The sequence below is a fragment of the Corylus avellana genome, chromosome 11 (assembly GCF_965113065.1).
Source record: "Corylus avellana chromosome 11, dhCorAvel1.hap1.2, whole genome shotgun sequence".
NCBI lineage: Eukaryota > Viridiplantae > Streptophyta > Magnoliopsida > Fagales > Betulaceae > Corylus > Corylus avellana.
The window spans coordinates 16,302,192-16,325,570 of NC_142500.1; the positions used below are offsets into that span (position 1 = coordinate 16,302,192).

The window sequence follows — 23,379 nt, forward strand, 5'->3', positions numbered from 1 at the left end:
CATCTTCAATATGAAGCCTAGTTAGAATATGTATGCAAGGAAATTAATCAAATGGAACTCTTTGAAGTAGCTTGTTGGTTTTTTTTTTTTTATGGAGTTTGCATCAGGCTTGTTTAAGGGGTAATCTGGTTAGAGTTTTCTGACATCACGAAAAGTTTTAAGTTCTAAATAAAGTGGGTGAATTGCGAAGGGGTGTTGCATAGGTGTTACATACCATCTTGGTTTTTACTAGATAAAATTAGACTATATTAATTATTCTATAGAGCTCTAATTGTAACATTAATTAATTGTATTGTAATATTGACTAATGTTTTGGGGGTAGAGCATAGATATGACTAGTACTTTTTTGGTCCATGACAATTTGTGTCTGACCTGTGGGGGCTTGGCCAAATGGGGTTTGGATAAGAGGTGATATATTCACAAGAATTGGGTTTATTAATGGCTAAAGGATGGTGTTTTCATGGAGGATAAGAGAGATTAGGTGGATTATGTTGTTTTAGTAATGTTGAGAGATGTGGGTTTATGACTATTAGTCTTGTTTAGGAGAGTTTGTAACACCTTGCCTTAAATAAATGCTTTTTTCACATATTTATCCATGTGGTGTTACTACTATTATTTCATTAATAACGTAACGCTAGCTCTAGCTGTATATATTTCTTTTGAAACTTATCTTAACTAAAGACTAAAATGATATCACTAGAAAACTAAATGAAACATATATAACATTATTTATTCACAACTTAATATAATTTCTATTTACATAAAATTAGCGGTGAAATAGCGGTTGCGGTTAGCGGTTAGTGGCTAAAACCGCTAACCGCAACCGCCTCCGCTAACCGGGTAGCAGTTAACCGCGCTCCGGGTTAGTGGTTAATTGCTTTGGGATAACCGTTTTTTTTTTTGCCTTTTTTTGGGCTTTTTTCTTTGGACCGGGTTTGGGCCGGTTTTGGGCTCACTTTAAACATTTTTTTTTTGCTCATTTTAAACTTTTTTTTCCCTTTTCATGGCCATTTTAGCATTAAAAATTGCTATATACCAAAATCTTGTTGGCTACCTTCTACAAATCTACACATCATATAATATACAAATAAAATTACACCAAAATCATCACTTCACTTGTAGTCTTATACATAAACTCAAACAAGTTCATAAACTCACAAACAAGTTCATAAACTCACACAGAGAAATAAAATAAAACACAAATAAGTTCATAAACTCATGACTTATTGTTATTTATTTTATATATATATATATATATATATATATATATAAAAGAAAAAGCGGTTAGCGGATTTTCAAAACCCACTAACCGCTAACCACAACCGCTTAGGCGGTTAGGCGGTTAGCGGTTAACAGTTATAGCGGTTAGCGGGTAGTGGTTAGCAGATTTTCAAAACCCACTAACCGCTAACCGCAACTGCTTAGGCGGTTAGCAGTTAACGGTTATAGCGGTTAGGCGGTTTTAAATTTCACCCCTACATAAAATCACTATTGTTGAGGTTCAACAATGTCGCTACTCTGCTCACTTGGACGGCTCTTAGATATCTTGCAGGGTGCAATTTCGAATGTCATAAAAGGATTTGACTTCCCTCACTGGACTCCGATTGGTTTTCAGATGAGATGGTCATAGGCCTGATCTAACAAATGGTATCAGAGCCAGGATCATAGGTTCGAGTCGCGGAAGCGTCATGTTGAGGGAGGGATTGTTGACGTTCAATAATGCCTCGCTACTTTGCTCACTTAGACGACTCTTAGATACCTTGTGGGGTGTGATTTCGAATGCCATAGAAGGATTTGACTTCCCTCATTGGACACCAATTGATTTTCAGATGAGATAGTCAAAGGCCTGATCCAACAACTATTACATTATATTGTTCATATATATAATCCTATAAATACCTCTATACATACTCTATTAATTACAAGTTAGCCGAAGTTGAGTAACTGGATTAGTTGGTTAAGCTAACTTGTTTAACACGTGTACATTAATTTAGGAGAATGTTTAACATACACGTGTAAATGAGCTGGAGCATTTCTGTTAAGTTGGTTGATTAGTTAAATAGTTTCTTTACTAAAACTGTTAGCAAGTTACTCTTTCTTTCTTTGTAAATGAGTACTCTTGTAATATTGTTCAAGTAATGCAAATGAAGAAAAGTTTCTGCAACTTCTTTCTCAGTTTTCTCTCCTCATTTGCATAGTTTGTTATACTCAAAGAGGCATTATAGCTGCCTAGCCCAAAACTGAGTGATACTTCACAAAAGTCTAGCTTGGGCCCCAAAATATTCAGCCTCTATACCCAAAAATCTATGGGTCAGGTTCTTCTGTATCCTATGCGCGGCTATAAATGTAAAATTAAACAATTTTACAAGTGGAACTATGAGTTCACGGCTGATCAGTAAATAAAAGCGTTCAACCATGAATCCATGATTGCATGTGATGTTGGCCCCTTTTTTCTTTGTTTAAAATTTCTCTCTATTGTTTGATTGAAATCATTAAATTAAGGAGAAATTTACTTAACTCCCTTAAACTTTTAACGCTTTTGTAATTATCCCCCTAAACTTTAGAACTTTCAATTTAGTATATTAAACTTTAAAAAAGTTGCAAAGTCACATCTGCATTAGAATTTTTTGTTAAATTCTAACAGAGGATGCCAAAATATCTTCTTCTTCTTCTTCTTCTTTTTTTTTAAAAAAAAAAAAAAAAAAAAAAAATCAATTTGCTATCAGGTTGACCCACGACCAAGCAGTGGATTCTATGTTTTATTTTTATTTTTTTATTTTGATTATTTCAAAATTCAATAATTTTTAAATACGGTATAAGGAACATTTCACTTTACCATGTATGATTTAATCCCAAAGTTTAATGGTAGGGGTGACATTGCAAACTTTTTAGAGTTTGATACATTAAATAGATTTTTTAAAGTTTAGGGGGATGATTACAAAAGTGCTAAAAGTTCATGGGGTTAAGTGAACTTTCATTTAAATTAAATACAAAATTGAGACTAATTTTGACATTTTGTACCCATATAACATCGTCACAATTCATCCATCCGCTATACAACTAATTTACCTATGTACCTAGTATGAGACTAATTTACTTTGGTGTTACAGTAAGAGTTGAAGCTATTACTAATGTATGTAAATAGTGGTACTGGGAGTGAGGGAGGCTTTCAAGGAAGCCTTGAGATCATAAGGGGAGATAAGGGAAAGAAAGGTTTTCTCGAACAAGAAATGCTACTCACACTCTCACTCCTATATTTTCAAGTGTACACTTTTTGATATAGCAATGAAAATCACCGTTAGATATAAAATTCAATAATGCATAAGCGAGAGTGTGTGTAACATTTATCTTCCTCAACTATAAACTACTCTAGAGAGGGAGGGCATTAGGAGAGGCTTTCTCATGAAAGTTTGAAGATATTACTATTGATTTTGATCTGGGTTTATTATCATAGTTGTGACTAACATCCCTTCCCAATAATTGAATGAGAAGTTCTAGATCTTAACCTGCCCACATGCTCTTAGCAGGAATATGCATTTTGATTGGTGGTTAGAGAATCAAGGTATCATATTGTAATGAGTTTTCATATTAGTAATGTTTGGATAATGTGTGGATCTTTTAGAAAAAGGGAAAAGCAACTGCACCTCTGATTAGCAAGGCCTGCTGCCCCGTCAAACACTTTTGCTTGTCAATAGTACTCTTTAACCAAAGAAAAAATAAAGAAAAAGGAAAAAGGCAAAGCAGGAAGCACACTAATCAGGATTTGATCTTTAATCATATCCTTGAAATGCAAACGATATAAGCCAAAGTAATCTTTCTTCCATCTTTAGGCAGCCAAAAAGAATTAGGGAATAGATAACTTTGCTAATCAACCTTTGGTTTTCCTAATATTTTTGGGTGGATATATATAGCCTGTTTCACTTTCATCCCTGCATCCTTACTAGCTCTTAAGACATCATCTTCTCTTTTTCTTTTCCTTTTTCTCTGTACTTTTTTTTGTAGCAATTGGGTTTATATTGTTTTGATAGATTGAAATGATTCCTCTTTTATTCTATAGTTATTCTATAATTCAATCTAAACCCACAATGATTTCATGATATTCATAGTGTTCGACAAGATTGTGGTAGTAACCATATATATACTACAGAAAGTGAAGTGGGGTGTTTTGATAAATTGTCTATTAAGCATTAATTGAAAACCATATATATCCAAGTCAAGCTCAGGGGACCAAAACCTGTTAACTCGGGTCTGAAATTTCTATGCATGGTATCACGCTTTTGTTTTGTGTGAGGCTGTGAGCTAATCGGGCTCACACCCTCAACTTATAATTAAAGGAAAGTATGTGAGAGAAGGTGAACTTTCCTCGATCAACCCATCCATTTAGCTTGAGAGTGAAGAAATTTGTGGGTTTAATTCATTTCATAAAATCGGTACAATAAGAAAAGCTTACACACTCTTCTTAATTATAAAAATGTCCAAGGTCTTATCCACAAGTAATCTTACGTTCAAGCCAGTATTTTGCTAGGTCCTTGTCACGGGGTAAGGAGTGTGAGCCACATTCGTCTTGTGGTTGGCTCTAATACCATAAAAAAATTTGTAGGCTTAACTCATCTCATAAAACTGATTCAATAAGAGTGAGTTGCTCACTCCTTATAAATATGCCCAAGGTTTTATCTACAAGCAATGTGGGAATAGAGAGTTCTACTAAGATTACATTAATAGGATTTGACTTACATGCTAATATTAAAATGCTGTTATTTTAATAACAGCATGTATGCTATATTGTAAGCAACGGTTAAGATTAAATCTTAAAGTTGACTTACTTTTAGAAACTTTTAATAGGAGAGAAAAAATGAATAAAGATTTTGAGAGATTCAATCTTGATCGTTGCTTAAACTACAGCATTACATGCTGTTATTTTAATAACAACATGTAAGCCGGATCTACATTAATATACATATTTGAACACAACTCTAGTTTAAAAGTCTAAATTTGTGGGCTTGGGTCCACTTAAACATATTAACAATTATTTTTCTTTATATATTCTCAGTAGGACACAAATGTTACAAGTATATACACAACAAACACAACAAACTGGCTCTATCACACTCCTATAAAATGTCAAGCATTTATGATTTTGATAAATTGTCTATTAAGCATTTGAAAACCATATATATCCAACTCAAGCTCAGGGGACCCAAAACCTGTTAACTTGGGTTCGAAATTTCAATGCATGGTATCACGCTTTTGTTTTTTGTGAGCTAATCAGGCTCACACCCTCAACTTATAATTAAAGGAAAGTATGTGAGAGAAGGTGAACTTTACTCCAAATTTATTCACTTTTAATTCATCTCCTTAATATTTATAATTAAGGAGATGAATTAAGGAGTGTTACAAGTATGCACACAACAAACACACCAAACTGCCTCTATCACACTCCTATAAAATGTCAAGCATTTATATCATCCCACCAAATATTTAACCAAAATTTGTATTTTTCCATTTTAACTAATATTTTTAAATACATACATTTGGTTTGCATTTTAACTATACACTTTTTATTATTATTATTATTACTATTTCATTTAAAATATTCTTTATTTATCTATTTTCATTATTCTCAAATATATGAAAGATTCATATTATTATTATTATTATTTTGTTACAGGACTATCCCAGAATGCTCTGTTTATTGCATCAAATGTCACTCCCAAGTTTTGCTAAACAGCTGTCCCAATATCAGACTACCACATCTTTGATGAATTTTTGTTTTGCCATAAAACCTTCTCCAACAAATGTTAAGTACAAAATTCAGCAACCAAGTTAGAGGCCTCATTAATCACTATTATTATTATTATTATTATTATTATTATTAATTATTATTATTATTTTTCTCTTCTTTTCTTGTTGGGGGAGTTTTTTAATGTCTTTTAAATGAGTTTTTTTTTTTTTTTTTTTTAATAAAAAAAAAATTGAAAAACTTTTATGACGTGACATAAACATAAAAGTAATTTTTATTTTATTTATAAGTGTTTTATATTTTATATTGTTTATTAAAAAAAAAAACACATGCAACATCCAACAACATAAGCGAGCATATATATCATGTTCTTCATATCAATTTCTAAGTGGGTGATTACAATAGGAGTCAGGATTTCCCTGGCATCATTACTTATTTTGCTCGAGAAACCTCGAGAATGTGAGGGATTTTATGTTAATGAAAAGATGGGGGGAATACAGCTAAAGTAATATCAACCAATCCTTTTTACATTGGAAGTAGGACAAATGATCTTTTTGGATCAGGGTCCATCTAATTTTAGACTACTCATTGGATCCTCATTGAACTATTTAAACATTATGAAATAAGTAATTTTGTGTATTTGGACTCAATCATATGAACATTCACACTAATATTTCAATTTATTTTCAAATGAAATATCAATCACTATAGAATATAAAAACGTGTTCAATATCTAATAATACATCAAGCAAATAAACAATAAAATGCAAGTTTTGAAAGAAAAAAAAATAGTGTGTTGGGTTGGTCTAGGTTTATTGTGTTTAGAAAAAGAACAAACAAAGCAATGAATCCAGATCTTTTAAAGTCTGAGACCTAATGAGCTTGGTAATCCAAGGAAAAATAAGCCAAAGCCTTGAACATGTTTGCTAACAAGATATTGGTCTACTACAATTTCCTCAATTTCAGGTCAATTGATCCACATAAACATTGAAAAATGTAAAAAACAAAAAAGTAAAAGAAGCTAAGGGGCGGTCCGACTTTCCTATGAGGTGTTTGGCCACTCCTTTTGAGGTGATCGGCCATTTCAAAAGAGTAAATGGAGCGAGCTGACCACCGTCAACCCTAAGGGAATTGGCAGCCACCTCCAACCTTATCACCTCCAAAAAAAAAACTGTTGACTACTCCATAAAAAATAAAAAGCCTAAATGGGTGGTCAGCCACCTCCAAAGCCAACTATGAGGTGGTCGACCATTGCTTTAAATGGTTAACTACCTTCCTTAAAAGGGTAAGGGTTGATCGGCAACAACAAAATAATAGGGAGGGGGGTTAGGGTAGTTGACCATCCCCACATCGTTCGAGAGAGTGGTCGTTCACTTCAAAAAGTACTTAAAATGGCTGAGAACCCTTTCAAAAGAGTAAAGGGTGATGATACCACTTCCGGCCGCCTCAACTTCTTTTATTTTATTTTTTATTTTTATGTGCTTCAATCAGAACATTTATTTAAAATAAACTCCATAGTTGTGAAAAAATTGCATATTCTACCAATGCCATATATACTTCAACTTTCTTACACTCACTTCTTCACACTCAAATTTGGATCCAGTTAGTTTCATTTGAATGGTAAAATTGTTCTAAAAAAAAAGTTAAAGGACGATTCTACCCTTATAAATATAACCAACTCATTCTCCTCCGCTTCATTTGAACCGGAGAGAATTCTTGTCCTCCACACTCACATGTGACTTTTAAAATTATCATCCAACCATTAATGATGATTTTAAAAGTCACTTATAAATGTAAAAAAATAGTATAAAAAGTGGGAAGACGTGTAACATTACTTTTAAAAAAAAATTAAAATTAAAAATTACCTCAATCCAACCAAGTGAAAAAACCTATTGTATATTAGAGAAATGTTAAAAATCATTCTCTCAACCATCTTTTAACTATCTCTTTATAACGAATGAGTGAATCTACCATTGAATTTTTGTAGGATTCACATAAGTTCACAAATCAATAGTAAATCTACTAGATTTGCCAAAAAAAAAAATGATTGAAAAATGATTGAGAAAATAATGTATAGCATATCTGTATATCCTGGGTGCTAAAGTAATCAGGATCTCTCTCACTGATAAGCAATCTCCACTAACAAACTGATGTTCTGTTACCCGAGATTCCATGCCCATTAAATACCCACTTTTCAGTATTTTAGAGCCTCTTTCCCAAGATCAACATGCATTATACTCGAAGATTCAATCAGTGGCTCATCAAAACTTCAAAATAAATAAAAGAAAAGAAAGAAAAAAAAGGAAAAGAATATTCAGTGAGTCAGTACTCAGTAGGGCCATGACCATCTTAATCAAAAAAATCAATATGTGGCCTCCCACTCCAGCTGCTGTCCCATTACCACAGCAAATTGTATTGTATACTGGAAAAAGCAGGCACTACTTACTCAAAAGGCCCCCACAGTTTCCTCAGAAGATAATAGGCAATATTTTCAACCTTTTTTTTTTTTTTTTTGTGTGTGGGTGCAGAGAGGAAAAGAGCATCCAATAATCCCAAAAACCGGATTTTAAGGAGCCGTTTGAGAGTCCCTCGGGAAAACCTAAGGGTAAACCTGTCATCCAAACACGCATTTTCCAATAAAAAGAGGTGGTATTGTTTCTGACACTCGCACTCTTTGTGCTCTGTAAAAAGGAAAGTTTTTTCTCTCTGGTTTTTCAAGCTCTCCAACCTCCATCGGTCTCTGTCCTGTAGGTGTAACCCACCACCAAGAAAAAAGATTTTTGGTTTTCTAGAGAGAACAAAAAAAATCAGCATTCCTCTGTTTTTTTTTTTCCTTTTCTCAATTTAATTACTTTCTGGTTACATGGACTGGACTGCAATGCATGAATGGTTGGTTCATATAGGAGACACACATCTCGAGGCTCCTACTCTGTAGCATTAACTGTAGCTGTACCAGATTCCTCTCTCTCTCTCTCTGCTTTTTCTACATTTTGCTTTTCTTTAGTAATATTTTCATCATCATAACCATCTCCGGAAAATCTTGGACTCAGACGCACGAAAAGGAGTCTGAGACGCTCAGGTTTTCCAATAAATGGCTTTCAGTCTAATCAGGTTTCCGTTAATGGCTTCGATTTTATGACCCTTTCCCCACAACTACTTCTATCGTTTCCCCTGCTTCTCTGTCATTCATGAAAACAACTAGTCCTCTGTTTTTGCCTCCGAGTAGAGTGTGAAACAAAGTCCTACCGTTTCCTTCTCATTTCACCATCTGGGTCTTGTCCCTTTCCTCTGAACCGAGCTTGTTCGCCTAGTGGATTTCTCGCTTCTTGCAGAAGCCATTTGCATTTTGGGACTTGGGAAAGGTTGCTCTGTTTTCCTCTGTTCAAGACGAAAAGGTTAGGGTTTGTAGAAAATAAGGGTTCTCTACTTTTGCATTTTCTTCTATTTCCTTTTTTCTTTTGTTTTGAAAGTCTAGTTGAGGTGGGTTTTCAGTGTTTTTGAGATTTTTACTTTGGAGGCCTTGCAAATTGGGATTTGTTTCATGAAGTGGGTCGTCCAATTTTTTGTTTAGTGGTATTTTTGGTCATTTTGAGGGACTTTGTGTTTGTTTACTCTGAAAACATAATCAGCGTCCAAATTCCTAGTTTAGTACTAGCTTTTTGTTCACAGTAGGATTTCAGTATTGTTGAGAGGTTCACTTTGAAAACTCTGGGAATGGGGTCTATTTCATGGACTAGGTTGCTTGATATTCACTGAAAACTTGAATCTTTTAGGCTTTTGGTTATATTGTTGATGTGGGTCTTTGGTTATTTTGTGGGATTGTGTTTGGATTCTGCGAAAATGAATTTAGTTTTGTGACTTGGGTCCCCAAAATTTTGGTGAAAATGGGATGTGCGAACTCCAAAACCGAGAAAAATGAAGCTCTCCGTCTCTGTAGAGAACGGAAGAGATTCATCCAGCAGGCCATTGATTCAAGGTACGCTCTAGCAGCTGCTCATGTATCTTACATCCAATCCCTTAGAGACATCGGCAGTGCTCTTCGGCGGTACGCCGAGGCCGAGGTCTTGATAGAGTCGTCTCTATCGATCTCAGATAAGACGCCATCGCATTCATCATACCCGTCTCCGTCTCCGTCAAATGCTGTCGACGTTTCTGACTCACCATTGCACAACGAGAGCCCCCTTTCGCCGCCGGTGGCGACTTTGAGATATATGAGGTCAGGGGGTACTGCTGCTGTGACTGTTACGTTCAACCCAAGTGTTGGTAATAGTTATGTGGATGGGGAATCAATGGCATTTCCAATGCCACCACCACCTCCACACCCTCTTGAGTCAGGTTCTTGGGATTTCTTTGATCCCATTGATGACAGTGAGAGCTTTAGGTTTGTGGGGCACGATGATTTGGATGTGAATTTGGATGATATGAATGGATGGAGGCCCCAATCAGAGCAAAAGGCTGGTGAAACCCCCAGTAATAAGATAGCAACTCGAAATAATAGCTACAGTCAATTAGTAGAGCGTCATGGTCATTCAAATGCTTCAAGAGGAGTTGAAGGTTCTCAGCGAACGATTGATGGTAAAGTGAGGCGGCTAGAGTTGGAATGTAATGGTAATGAGTTAGCTGAGACTTTGACGGGTAAAGTTGCTCTCGAACAATCCAGTTCAAAGAGGGAGAAAGCCCTGGTGGTGAAAGATTTATCTGCTGAAAGAGAGGATCCTTCAGAGTTCATTACCCACAGAGCTAAAGATATTCTTTCGAGCATTAAGGATATTGAGCATCGTTTCTTCCGAGCTTCTGAATCCGGTAGGGAGGTCTCCAGGATGCTCGAGGCAAACAAAATCAGGGTTGGATATTCTGATGCTGAAGGTAGTCATTTTTGTTGATAAGAGAATTTTGTATTACCAACCAAGTGTGTATTGATCCTGAAATGCTAAATTCCCTTTATTCTTTTGCGGCTGAAATTTTTTATAGTAACTGGATATTCTTGTGCCAGCTTTCAGTAATAACTCGTTTCTTGCAGGGAACTCATCTGTTTTGGATCTTTTGGGGGCTTTCCATCTAGTTTGCTGCCATTGGAAGACTGCTCGTGATACTCATGGTATGTTCTAGCTTTTTATCTTACACCAATGATTAGTCACTAATTTCTTAACAATTCAACAGTACTTTTAGGGTTTAGCCGTGGACATTTACACTCTCAATAGTTTCAGTGACTATCCACGAAGCATTTAAGGCAAGTCCATTGTTAGGTAACCAATTTTTGGTAGCGGTGAGTGAAGCTTAGAAAAAATTGGGTAGACTGGGCCATCTTCAAAGGAAATGGCAAGAAGTATCTATGGTACAAAAAACAGTTGAGAGACTGTTTAAGTTAATGATATGTTTCAATAGACCGTTCTGCATTTTTTGTTTTTGGGATTAATTAATTGCAATTAATAAAGGTACAATCTGGGCAATGTACAGTAATCTGAGTGAAGGTTTGTACCCACTCTCAGGCTTAATGATGTACAAATTTTGTCATGGACCAATTTAATGCAACGTTTCCTGCTTTTTCTTGCCTTAAATATTGGCTTTCCGTGTATTTCTAGAACCTTCACAAAATGCAACAAAGGTTATTACATGGAAGCGGACACCATCTTCAAGGTCATCATCATCTAGGAATCCACTTGCCACAGCATCAAAAGAAGATAACGATGACAGCGGAAGTGATTTTGTTGAAGAGTTCTGCATGATAGCAGGAAGTCATTCCTCCACCCTCGACAGGCTTTATGCATGGGAGAGAAAACTTTATGATGAAGTAAAGGTACTTGTTTGAAGCTACTGTATTCATTTAAAAATTGAAACATCTTCTTAATATCTAAGATCATGTTGCATGCTATGGGGCTCCTTTATAATAAACTTGTCACAGTTTCATGACATGGGACATAAATATACATTTCATCTGAATCATGTTCATAGCACTCTATCAACTATATGATCTTCCCAATCCTCTCAAGTGTAATTGCTTTTGTGTTCATTTTGGATTTTAACTACAATGTAGAATCTTGATTTTGGTGCATATATGTCTTGTTTCCTTTTTTGATACACATCTGAGAAATTCTAGTGTATTATATAGCCTGTCAACTTCTAATAGATTATATTTTCATGTGCTATAAATGCTAGTTTGAAAATCTGTTAAATTCAAAAGATCCTTACTGGAATAGCATTTCATTAAGTGATGATTATTCTTTTATGATTCATGGTGCTTCCTTTTCCATTTAGACAAAAAGAGTTGCATTTTACTTGTTTGTGAAGAAGATTTCTTTTGGCATAGAGGTCAACATAGGTCAGTTATTTCGACGTAATATGTTTTCTAAGGGAAAACATTTTTGGTCACGAATCTTTTGGAGGAAAACCACTTTGTTTCTATTGTTTGGTGGAAACCCAAAAAATGATATAAAACATTTTTAGGCGTTTGCTTGGAAATATCATTTACACATTTTTGGTAATATGTTTTCCAAGGGAAAACATTTTTGGTCAAGAATCTTTTGGAGGAAAACCACTTTGTTTCTATTGTTTGGTGGAAACCCAAAAAATGATATAAAACATTTTTAGGCGTTTGCTTGGAAATATCATTTACACATGATCATCAGCCATCAATTTGATTTTCATGCACTTTGAATCACCTATTTCTCAAGAAAAACACAAAAAAAGTCATGGCCAGTTGGAGGTTGCGAACGAGGGGAATTGTGCAGCACGGGAAGGTTGTTCTAGGCTGCAAGGTGGGGGTGGCAATGTGGGAGCAGAGTCCCAAGGGCAGTTGGGTGGTTGTGAAAGGAGAAGGGAGTGCGGCAAGGGAATTTTTTGGCGCCTCAGGCCAGGGGGTGGGTGGGTGGGTGGAGCCGGCATAGGGTGGTGGTGCCCACCGAAGAAGGCGTGCGGGGATGGGTGGATGGATGGGTGGATGATGTTGGCTGGTGCAGGGAGGAGCGTTTTGGTGTCCTGGAGAAATTATCTGTCTACCTTTTGGCTGTCTACCTTTTGGCATCAAGTTATAGGGTATGAAATGTGTATATTGTGAGGATTTGTTAACCTTCCGATGGGAAAATCCACACCTCTAGAACCAATTGATCAGCACTTTCTTACCCATTTGAGTGTTTGACAGATCTAGATGAGTATCTACTTGCAGAGTATAATCCGGAGTTCCAAGGATACTAAGAAACCATCTTGTGTAACTCAGCAGTTAGATCTGTATCTTGCTATTTATTTGTCTTTATCAGTATCAATGATGCCTGTCTTTAAAGTTAGACCATATAAAATGATGCAACACCTTGCTCCCCCTGATTTGTTCACCTTTTGATTCTTGGTAGGCCAGTGAATCTATCAAGAAGGCGTACGATCGGAAGTGCAACCAGCTTCGTCGCCAATTTGCAAAGGATTGTAGCAGTCCAGTGATTGACAAAACCCGGGCAGTTGCAAAGGATCTTCATTCGCAAATAAGGGTGGCAATTCACTCTGTTGATTCAATATCTAAGCGAATTGAGAAAATTAGGGATGAAGAGTTGCAACCGCAACTCGTAGAATTAATCCAGGGGTAAGAACCATTATTTATTTTTTATTTTTTCTATCTTCCATTATTTCCAATACTTCGGATATTGAAGCTTGGCCTTGTTGATGTTTTTGAATCCTTTAGATCTGCTGAATCTGGACTAAGTGTTTACCTTTGAACCTATGTAGATTGACCAGGATGTGGAAAGCTATGCTTGAATGTCATCACGCACAATACATCACCATCTCATTGGCATACCATTCAAGGTCATCAGCAGGAACTCCCCAAGGAGATACCCGCAGGCAGATAATATCTCAACTCCAGAATGAGATTGAATGTTTTGGCTTAAGTTTTGCTAATTGGATCAACAGTCTCACATCGTACGTGGAGGCTCTTAATGGTTGGCTGCAAAACTGCATTCTACAACCGCGAGAACGCTCCAAGAGCAGAAGGCCATTCTCCCCTCGTCGAGCTGGGGCCCCGCCTGTATTTGTTCTCTGTCGTGATTGGTCAGCTGGGCTTACAACTTTGCCATCTGATGAGCTTAGTAATGCAATCAAAACATTTTTATTGGATGTGTGCCAGTTGATGGAGCGACAAGCGGAACAGCTGCAGAATAAACAGAAATCTGCTGATGCAGAAATTGGAGAACCAGAGAGCAAAGATAATGAGAAGGACGATGATTCTTCCTCAAATTTGTGCAGCATACAAACAAGTTTGACAAAGGTTCTTGATCGGCTGAACAAGTTTTCTGAGGCTTCGTTGAAAATGTATGAAGATGTTAGACAGAATTGTGAAACAGCCCGAATTACATATTTGAAAGGCAGGCCAACTAGTACATAAAGTTTATGTAATTATCTATTATAAGCACCTCAGTTTGTGGCGTGGTTGGAATAGAGATACTTGTACATTTCATAGTATTGCAAAGTGCTATTGAGAAAAAAAAAAAAAAAATGTGGGGAGTATTGTGAGAATATTACTGTGGTTAATTTTTGGGAGGCTTAAGGTGAAACCCCAGATTTACAGGGTTCAGATATCTTCTTCACACTGGGGTTATGTTAAGATATTAAATTTGTTTCCAGTTCGTGAGCTGGATTGTGCCTCAGCCAGTTTTCTACTAAACACACTGATATTACTAGCATTATCAATACAAGAAGACCAAGCAATATTTGCATTTTGAATAAATTTGGTAATTGATAAATGGTGCACACAATCGTGTATAAGGTACTGTTTCAACTTTCAACATATTATTCTTTCCAAACACATGAAATGCCAACCCGGGTTTGAAGGGCACCATCGCCCTTGACCTATTCAACTTGCTTTCTTAGTTTCATATGAGTAACTAAATAAGGGAATAAAGACACTAATAAATCCTCTCCATCCCCTTTTGTGTATTAGCAATTCCTTCATGTGCATGTTGTGCTGCTATTTGATTTATTTAGGTATTAGAATCCCACATATTGCGTATACTGTGAGTAAGCTTCTGACTTCATGGCAATAGGGGCCCGTGTAACATAATCAGGAAGATCAAATGCGTCTACAAGTTCCCCTGCAATGTTCCTCACTTGGAAACTCAAGTATTCTGCGAGCTTGTGGATTGCCTACAAAAGTAGAAATCCATTGGTCAATTATTTATGAAAAATGCAAACAATGTAACAAAAATATGCTCTGTCCATCCTCTTTTTCAGGTACTTCAAGAGAGAGTTGAGTAATGCTACACACTCTCACTCATACTCACACTTCCAGCCATGGCTTTTAACATCACCATTATATTTGAGATGGATTACTATCGAATTTTGATCCAATGAAAATTTTAAAAGTCACGTCGGGGGGTATGGGAGGGGAAGTGTAGGGGTGAGAATGTGTATAGCATTTCTCATGTATAAGATGTTACAATTTCTCTTTCTAATTACGCAGGTCAAAATCTTCTCATACTGCAATAGTATTTGCAGAATATATCAAGCATTCAGTTATTAGTCTATATGTTTGAATACCTTAGCCTTGTTTGGTGCCACATAGTCAACATTACGGTAGGTTCCTATGTCGTTCCAGATTCGATCCAAGGCATAAAGATCACAGACAAGTTTCAGAGCAGCTCGAGAACTAGCATCAGGGCAGCTGCCAATCACTCCAAATTAAAACTCAATAACCAAGAAGCAAAAAAAATTAAGGAATATTTGAGGCTCAGATTAGAAGGTACCTCTTTACATTTTCAATCAACTTTGCAAGAATGACAGATTCAATATGGGACTCGGCAAGTGTCAAAAGGTGATTCAAGCATCTATTCCAAGCACCAAAGCTTCCAAGAGTTTTAGAGTGCTTGTTTAGTCTCACAGCAACACTTTGAAGCAACCGAGATGTTCGGTACTGCGATGAGAAAATTATATAAACCATAAAAAAAATAGGGATCCTATTGCATACAACAATTCAAATTTGAAAATCACAGAACGAAGATAAAACTCACTCTGAAGGCATCCAACTGGAACTTAGGATCTCGCAAATGATCTTCACTTTCCCACCTAGCAGTTACTGGATTTGGCTGAGACAGATAAGTATTCATGGATTCTCTTAAGTAGTTCCATGTAACTGCAAGTGTTCCACCACGGAACTTCTCCTTGTATTGCTTCAAGAGATCAGCTGCTACCTGCATCACAAGTGAACGATTCAACTAGCTTCTATGCAGGAGAGAATCAAGGTTTACAATTAATGCAGAATATATGTTCAGCCCAATACCAAATAATGATGTATGTTAGCATCCAGAGGAACAACGCCCCAGAATGACACCCATACCAAAATCTAATCTGAAAATGAGGTATGATTATGAGCAATGCCATAAAAAGTTTGCCCTGGAATATGTTAACTGTATGATGTGGTCATCTACTTTAACTTTCATTTTAACATTATATGATACTTATACGAGAGAGAAAAAAAAAATGGACTGACCACCATGATGCCATTTATTTCAAAATTTCTCAAAACCTGTTCCACATAGAAAATCTGTTCATACAGTAGTTTCCTTTTTGTGCATTATTTCATCCATTAGAAGCAGAGGCTTTATTGCCTCAGAATGGCAAAGGAGCAACAATCAAGCAAATCACCTGGAATTGACTTTACAGGCAGGTTTGTTGAGAAATAAACATGGTAAGATTGAGTTCACACAGGCTTGGCAAACCTAATCTGGGGCCAAGTAGCCACAACTTTATTGTGAGCCATATACATCATAACCCACTTCGAAGCAGTGCTGTGTAGTCACCTGACTGCACTTCGGAGCAAAGAAAGGCAGGGTGGGTCTATAGGGAAGGGAAAAAGCTATTCTAGTAAAAAAAAACCCATCGTGTAGCCACTCCTATCCCTTCCCCTCTTGAAAATAGCACCATCAATTTAGATGCTCTTGCTTTATAAGATGAAAAAAACTGAGGACTTACCACATGATCTCTTGCTATATATGTCTCATACCAAAATATTAATGTAATAAATAAATATTTTCCTTATTAGGTAGTGTGTTATCTAGCACACCTCACCTATCTTATGTTCTCCATAAATAGGATCTATTATAATACAATTTCATCAAGTCGCTCAATAGAGATGTAATCCTATTGGGTATTATAACAATGGAGGTAGACCTCTAAGGCTGAACCGCTTAAAATCTGCCCTCTCTTTTCTTTCTCTCTTCTCCAAACTATTCTTCTGCATTTTTATTCGATCTTATTTTTATATTTTAATATCGTATCAAAGCATTTTGGCTTTGAGTTTGAAGCCTGATTTTGTAACTTACCTCCCATTTTAATAAAACATTCTATATGTTGGTTTTACTTGTTAAGAGAAAGTCTGAACTCACGCGTGAGAGAGAGTTTTAAAATATTAATTAGATGATGACATTCACTTTTCCTACCAATTTAAACTTTTAAGACAATTGGTGTTTAGCAGTCTTAAGCAAAGTGTATAACAGAATGGGATTGTTTGCAACCTGTTGTAGCAGCACTGTGTTGTCCCCCTCAAATGTCTGAAAAATGTCATGATCATTTCTTAAGCTACCAAATCGGTTCACAGCAGCATATCCATGACCTCCACAAGCTTCCCTGCAGATGCTCAGTGACTTTGCTGTATAAGATGTCACATAAGCCTTGAGGCCTGCCGAAAGTGCGTGGACATCTCCAACTAATTGTTCATCATGAGACTTCTTCATCTCTGAATATGTCTCCACCAAATGCAGAGTGGCAAAGTGGAATGCATAAGTCGAAGCCAGCATTGGCATGAGCTTGTGCTGTTGGGACTGGTAATCAAGAATACTGACTTCAGGTTGCTTAGGAGGCCCAAACTGCTGGCGCAATAAAGAATATCGGATGGCAATTGTAGCAGCTACCTTGAGGACACTAACTGAAGAATATGCAAGGCCCACCCTCCCACCTACAAGTTCCCCTAGTGTTGCAGCAAATCTTTTATTTATGGATGGGAGGCTACTTGTATATTTCCCATCACGGGCGACATCTCCAAAACGATTAAGAAGATTATCTCGAGGAATTCTTACTGAACAGAATCTCAACGCTCCATTATCCACTCCATTCAGGCCTATTTTGTGGCCACAATCATGAATTTCAATCCCTGGAAGTGTTTCGTGGGTCTTCAAATCCCTTATTGGGACAATGAAGGCATGCACTCCCATGTCAGAAACTCCTTTTGTGTCATGAGTTGGCACCATCAACTTAGCAAAGACACTGGCAAACTTGCCATGAACTGCAGCATTACCAATCCACCATTTGATGGCCCCATCATTGGGGGTGTCAATTATAAACTCATCTGTGATTGGATCAAATGTAGCAACTGTTTGGATGCCTTGAACATTTGAACCTTTTAAGTACAAAAAATAGACAGTTTAGTTTAAATGTGCATAATGATGAAGAGTATAGACCAAAGAAACATTTAGGAGAAATAGAAACACACTGAAACACATGAATAAAAGAATCCAATAAGAACCATTCGCCGGGAAGGGAAGAGGTAGATGGTGAGACAAATGTACAGTGAATACATTTTCTGATATCAATCAAGTGAAAATGAAGGGTAATCTTAGATTGCATTGCATAAAGATTTTCATTATCTTAGGCATATCTACTTGGACATTCTAAATCACTGGAGACATTCATTCAAGTCATCAGGCTTTCTCTTGAAGACAAAATGCCTCATGCATGTTGAAAAACACCAGTTCTGCAAGCAAATCTAATTAACTTGAGATTAAACTTCACATTTCACATTAATATTTAGATTCACATCTTAACCATACATGAAATTAGCAAAAACTGTAAAGTTGCTTTTTGTTGAAGATTTGAGCTGGAATACAACAAATTGTTCCACAAAAACAAGAAGCATTGAATCTCAAATTTCACATCAATATTTAGATTCACAACTTAAGCTTCCATGAAAGTAGCAAAAAACTGCAAAGTTTTTTGTTGTTAAGGATTTGAGCTGGGATACAACAAATTCTTCCACAAAAAACAAGAAGCAATTACACAACTACAGAAGGAAGATGTTAAGGACACAACAGCAATACATTTTTCATCTTAGTAGGAACCAAAACACAAAAGCAGGGAACAAACAAATCAAAGACAATCAGAAAAGTTTACCATGATGAAGTTCTGTCATAGCAAAACAACCTGGGTATTCCAAATTGTCAATACCATCATAGTACTTAGCCTTGTGTTTCTTAGTTCCTAAATTGAGCACAGTACCTCCCCAAAGACTGCAACAGGAGTATAAAAAGTCAACACATACTGTAATACATATATTATGAAGATAATGTGGCTAAATATTGGAAATGTTGCCACAAAGTGAGAGAGAGAGATCATCATAGAATTTTTATGTTTCGAGAAACAATATAACTGGAAAAGAATTGGTCCTGTGAAGATTGTTGTTAAAGTACATAACACATAATTACATCATTTGAATCTCTACACCACGTATGAGTTAGGAAAGTCCATTGTTGTGAAAAAGACTTGTACACCCAAGAGAGAGAGAGAGAGTAATATGATGCTGGTAGCATTTTAACCATATGAAGCTTAAAGAATTGGGCATGGTCCAAAATGAGAATCAATGAACACAACAGAGGGGACATTTGCAGATGGTAAAATTCCTAACACTGATCTTTTTTGTGTAGCAGATAAGGAACCTGCCTCAATATCAATCTTACTTTTAAGTTGTACAATGACTATATACAAAACTATTGGGTCAAATTAGAAAAATTAGACTTGAATATTAAATCTTTAAAAAAATTATTTCATAGACATATTGAGTGGCCATATCAAGTTTGTCAAAAAAAAAGCTCAAAAACTTTTCCTAAAATCACAAACTCACAAAAGGAATATATATATTTCACATATAAATATAGAATTTTCTTTACATGCGAATGGTATTAGCAAATATCTTAAGCATAGCTTTTTTGGCAATGTTGTGCAATGAGATATTGAATGCTAGGCAACAATCCTTAGAAATATTAATCTACACGTATATAGTATCCAAAATGATGTAAAAAACTGAGTTATTGTCAATCTACCTATTAATCACAAGATTTAATCTGTGTGCAGAAGAAATCATGGCAACAAACTAAAATTTCATAGAGCCAGTGTCGATTCTCACCAGAAGTAATCAACTACAATGGTCATACTGTTCATTCTCAATTTGGAGAGAAGTAGAAATTTAAAATTTATGAGAAATGGTAATACTTCAATATAAAGGAAGCAAGGACAAAACTAGAGTCAGATTTGTGGAATGCACTATTAGGCAAATATGGTGACATTGATTAAGGGCACACACAGGCGGAACTACTGAGAGGCTTGGGGGGCATGTTCCCCCATTTTTTTTAAATACCCCTTAATTCTTTGAAAATCAAATTTTTACCCGTCTGGTTTTTTCTTTTCTTTTTTTTTTTTTTTTTTTTTTTTTTTTTTTTAATTTTGCCTCCACACCTAAAATTCTAGTTCCACGCCTGGGGACACAAATTTAGAAACTATTGCCGGTATGAGCATATTTGATGGTTAGACATCCCAAACTAAAGATACCTAGCAGATGAGATTTCTTAAGATTGAAGTTGAGTATCGGCAATCTAGGGAATGTGCAGAGATGTTTAGACCGTAAGGGTTGACATTCACTTCATCGCCATATAATAAGCACAAAGAACTTTGATACAACTAAGGTAGGTCGATTGTTAAATCGATGGCTAGAAATACATCATCACTTAGATAAGGATATGTGAATATCTTGCACACAGGATAAAAAAGAGGCATGCCAAAGTATACACATATATGCATCTAAGCTCAGGATCGAAATGATGAGAAGAAATACAGAGGGACAAGTAATAGAGGCTTGAGATGGATGGCTCAAAGGTAAAGAAAGACACAGGATCAGACACATTATAAGGAAAAAAGAAAATAAGTACAACAAGCAATAATAGGACCATCAAGCATTAATTAATTGAATGCAAGGAATAGCAATGATAATGTCAATTAGAAACGGTAATTCAGGAATGTTTTATGGTGCTAAAAAGAAGAGAAAGGCTAAACACTACAAAGATAAAGTTAGTAGGTAGAGTATTACCCACTATAGAAACCAAGGTGAGGTCTCTAGCCAGTAATTTCAAGGTATGCAACCACTTTAGAATCGATCTAAAACTTTTAACATACGAGCTTCAAGCCACCCCATAAAATTTTTCTATTTTCTTCTTTTTTTCATGTACAGAGTGTCATCAGTTCAAATTTGAACAATTCCCTGGTGATAGTACTATGAAAGGAAGTTGATCATGAATATCTATTAGCCTGCTGATTTTTAAGGACATCCAATTTATCCAACTAGAAATGCCTCATAAAGTAACAGGGTTAACAGATTCTTATCTTGGACAGTGCATACAGTATGCTAGATTCATGTACCCTTCAAGATAATGACAGCCAATGATGTTTTCCTTGTGCAGTTAAAATAGGGAAAATAAGCTTTTATAAGACTCACATATTGGATATGGCATTGTTCAGTCCCTTAAACTTGTTTGCACACCATATGTATTCAAGATGAAAATCTCATTGTAATCCACTCTCTTTAAGCCAATTTAGGTGCTTCTCTATCCAAAATATCCAATATCAGCTCAAACAATATCATTCCAACCAGGGGCGGACCTAGAACTAACCTTGAGGGGTCTTCGGCAACCCAAACCTTTTTTAAAACGCTTACAAAAATATTACTTTAGATACTCTAGCCCTGTCAAATATATAGTTTCTCACCTTTCATGTCACATATTTCTACTCTTATACTCTTTTATTAGATAGCTTTATGACTTATGACATGTAACTTTTATATACATTTATGAATTCTTTTGTTTTTTTACAAGTAATTGAGAAATCTTAAAAGCGTAAAATGCCCCATGTAAGACAAGAGAAGCCACCAAACTAGTAAAGACAAAAAGCATGGTAATTAACTCACCAAACTACACCAAACCCATGTAGAAAAAGTCCTAAATCCCAACCAAATTCACAAAACAGTAAAAAATCCAAAATCCAGGAGAGAAAACACACCGAAAGCGACGAGAGAGCAATAATCACCTGTACTGTACCCCCATCTTGATCCCAAGCGACATATCCACGCTTCCCACGGCCTCTAAGATGGCAAAGTACTTAGCCGGGTCCTCAGCCACGTACCTGAAGGGCTTAATCCCGGCCTCCCTAACCAGCGCAACAAGCTGCCTCATGCAGAGCTCGCGGTGGTCGTCCTTGGAGATCTCCACCGGGGTCTGAAGCTCCGGCCGAGAATTGAAGAACTCGAACACCTTTTCCTGGACATCCCTGTGCTTCCCTCTCATGCAAACTATCAAGGATTTGGTGTCCACCTCCAGCTTCGCCGCCCTGGAGGCACACGTCAGCGCCTGGAGCTCCGGGTGGGTTCGGTCGAGCGGGCGCGGCACTGGAGTGAGATGCAAGGAGAGCCGTTGGATTCTCCGGGCCGTTGGATGAGATTCGTCATCGTCCGTCCGATTAGGATTTAGATCCGTGGGTTCCATTTTGGTTGAGTTGAGAGAAATGGTTGTTGGTCTTGTGGGAAATCGGAATGGAGGATTGAGTACAGGTTTCTCTTTCCCTGTTCTTCATATAGACTAGCGATTACGTGTCACGGCTCTATTGGTCAGGATCTTGGCAGTTAATTTTCTTTTTTGGCGCGCCTTTCAAGGTTGTCGGAAGCTTCTTTTTTGGATCAGCTTTTCTGAGTCTATCCAATCAAGCTGGTGTATTTTATAATATGACTCTCCTCCCATTCCTTGACCGCCCCCTCTTTAACTAAACAATTGACAACCTTATCCATGAACACGACATCTTCAAGATTGTGCTCTCATGTCTTGCAAGCAATTTAGAATTTACATGTTCTAGTAGATAGTTAACTCAAACTTTAGTTGAGCAGATAAATCTCATATGAGTTGTTTCCTAATTGTTGTTTAAGTTGCTAAAAACCTTAGTTCACATGTGAAGTTTCATGTCAAAACATTACCCTTTCACGAATTTAATGTCTTAAACTTGGTTGTGAAACATGTCACACACACGACACATTTCATGGTTTAAAGAATTCAAATTTTCAAGTCCATTGTGTTCGTGTGTTGTTTAATTCATCAAATGATTATGTTTATTCATTTGGTACATATTGTGAATAAAAAGGTTTGAATTCAATTTCATGATTTTCACAAATGTATTTTGGCTTGCATCTTCCATCATCTTCCATATGTTTCATGGTTCTTGGGATTGCATTCTACTCGTTTCATATTATATGCATTAATCATTCCATATGTATGCATTTTGGCATATAGCATTTTTCTATGTTTTTGTGTCCCTTTGCCATTCGCGACAAAAAGGGGGGAAGAAGTGTTGGATATAGGAGGAGAATTATGGATAAAATTGGAGTTGAATTCATATTGCTTAATGTGTTTTTATGATAATGTGGATTATTTTATCGAAACAGAGAGGGCTCACGTTACACACCAGTTTGTTTGGACTTTTATTTACTAAACCGTAAATTTGCACTTTCACTTATAAAATTGTTAATTTTACAGCAATAGCAACACAGGACACTGAGTGAACTAAAGAGGTTAGATAGCTCA

The 23,379-nt window shown here is 36.4% G+C and overlaps 2 protein-coding genes across 2 annotated transcripts; one reads left to right on the forward strand and one right to left on the reverse strand.

Moving 5' to 3' along the window:
* Positions 1–8,421: 8,421 nt before the first annotated feature.
* LOC132166772 (bZIP transcription factor, putative (DUF630 and DUF632)) lies at positions 8,422–14,372 on the forward strand. Its single transcript, XM_059577656.2, has 5 exons — positions 8,422–10,606; positions 10,761–10,838; positions 11,323–11,537; positions 13,084–13,307; positions 13,451–14,372. Exons 1-5 carry the CDS (start codon positions 9,625–9,627, stop codon positions 14,103–14,105), a joined length of 2,154 nt encoding a protein of 717 aa, XP_059433639.2. The 5' UTR covers positions 8,422–9,624; the 3' UTR covers positions 14,106–14,372.
* Positions 14,373–14,414: 42 nt separating this feature from the next.
* Positions 14,415–22,452, reverse strand: ACX2 (acyl-CoA oxidase 2). Its single transcript, XM_059577657.2, has 7 exons — positions 21,839–22,452; positions 18,881–18,996; positions 17,230–18,110; positions 15,727–15,906; positions 15,463–15,629; positions 15,257–15,380; positions 14,415–14,863 (listed from the first exon to the last, which is right to left on the reverse strand). The coding sequence occupies exons 1-7, from the start codon at positions 22,291–22,293 to the stop codon at positions 14,708–14,710; spliced, it is 2,079 nt and encodes a 692-aa protein (XP_059433640.2). The 5' UTR covers positions 22,294–22,452; the 3' UTR covers positions 14,415–14,707.
* Between the last annotated feature and the right edge of the window lie 927 nt (positions 22,453–23,379).

Excerpts from the sequence above, each read along its gene's own strand:
- ACX2 (XM_059577657.2), bottom strand. The coding sequence starts at position 22,293 with ATGGAACCCACGGATCTAAATCCTAATCGGACGGACGATGACGAATCT. Across the intron at positions 15,907-17,229 it reads ACACAGTGCTGCTACAACAG|GTAGCAGCTGATCTCTTGAA; the intron begins GTTGCAAACAAT and ends CTTGTGATGCAG. Across the intron at positions 14,864-15,256 it reads TGGCACCAAACAAGGCTAAG|GCAATCCACAAGCTCGCAGA; the intron begins GTATTCAAACAT and ends CTACTTTTGTAG.
- LOC132166772 (XM_059577656.2), top strand. The coding sequence starts at position 9,625 with ATGGGATGTGCGAACTCCAAAACCGAGAAAAATGAAGCTCTCCGTCTC. Across the intron at positions 10,607-10,760 it reads TGGATATTCTGATGCTGAAG|GGAACTCATCTGTTTTGGAT; the intron begins GTAGTCATTTTT and ends CGTTTCTTGCAG. Across the intron at positions 11,538-13,083 it reads AACTTTATGATGAAGTAAAG|GCCAGTGAATCTATCAAGAA; the intron begins GTACTTGTTTGA and ends GATTCTTGGTAG.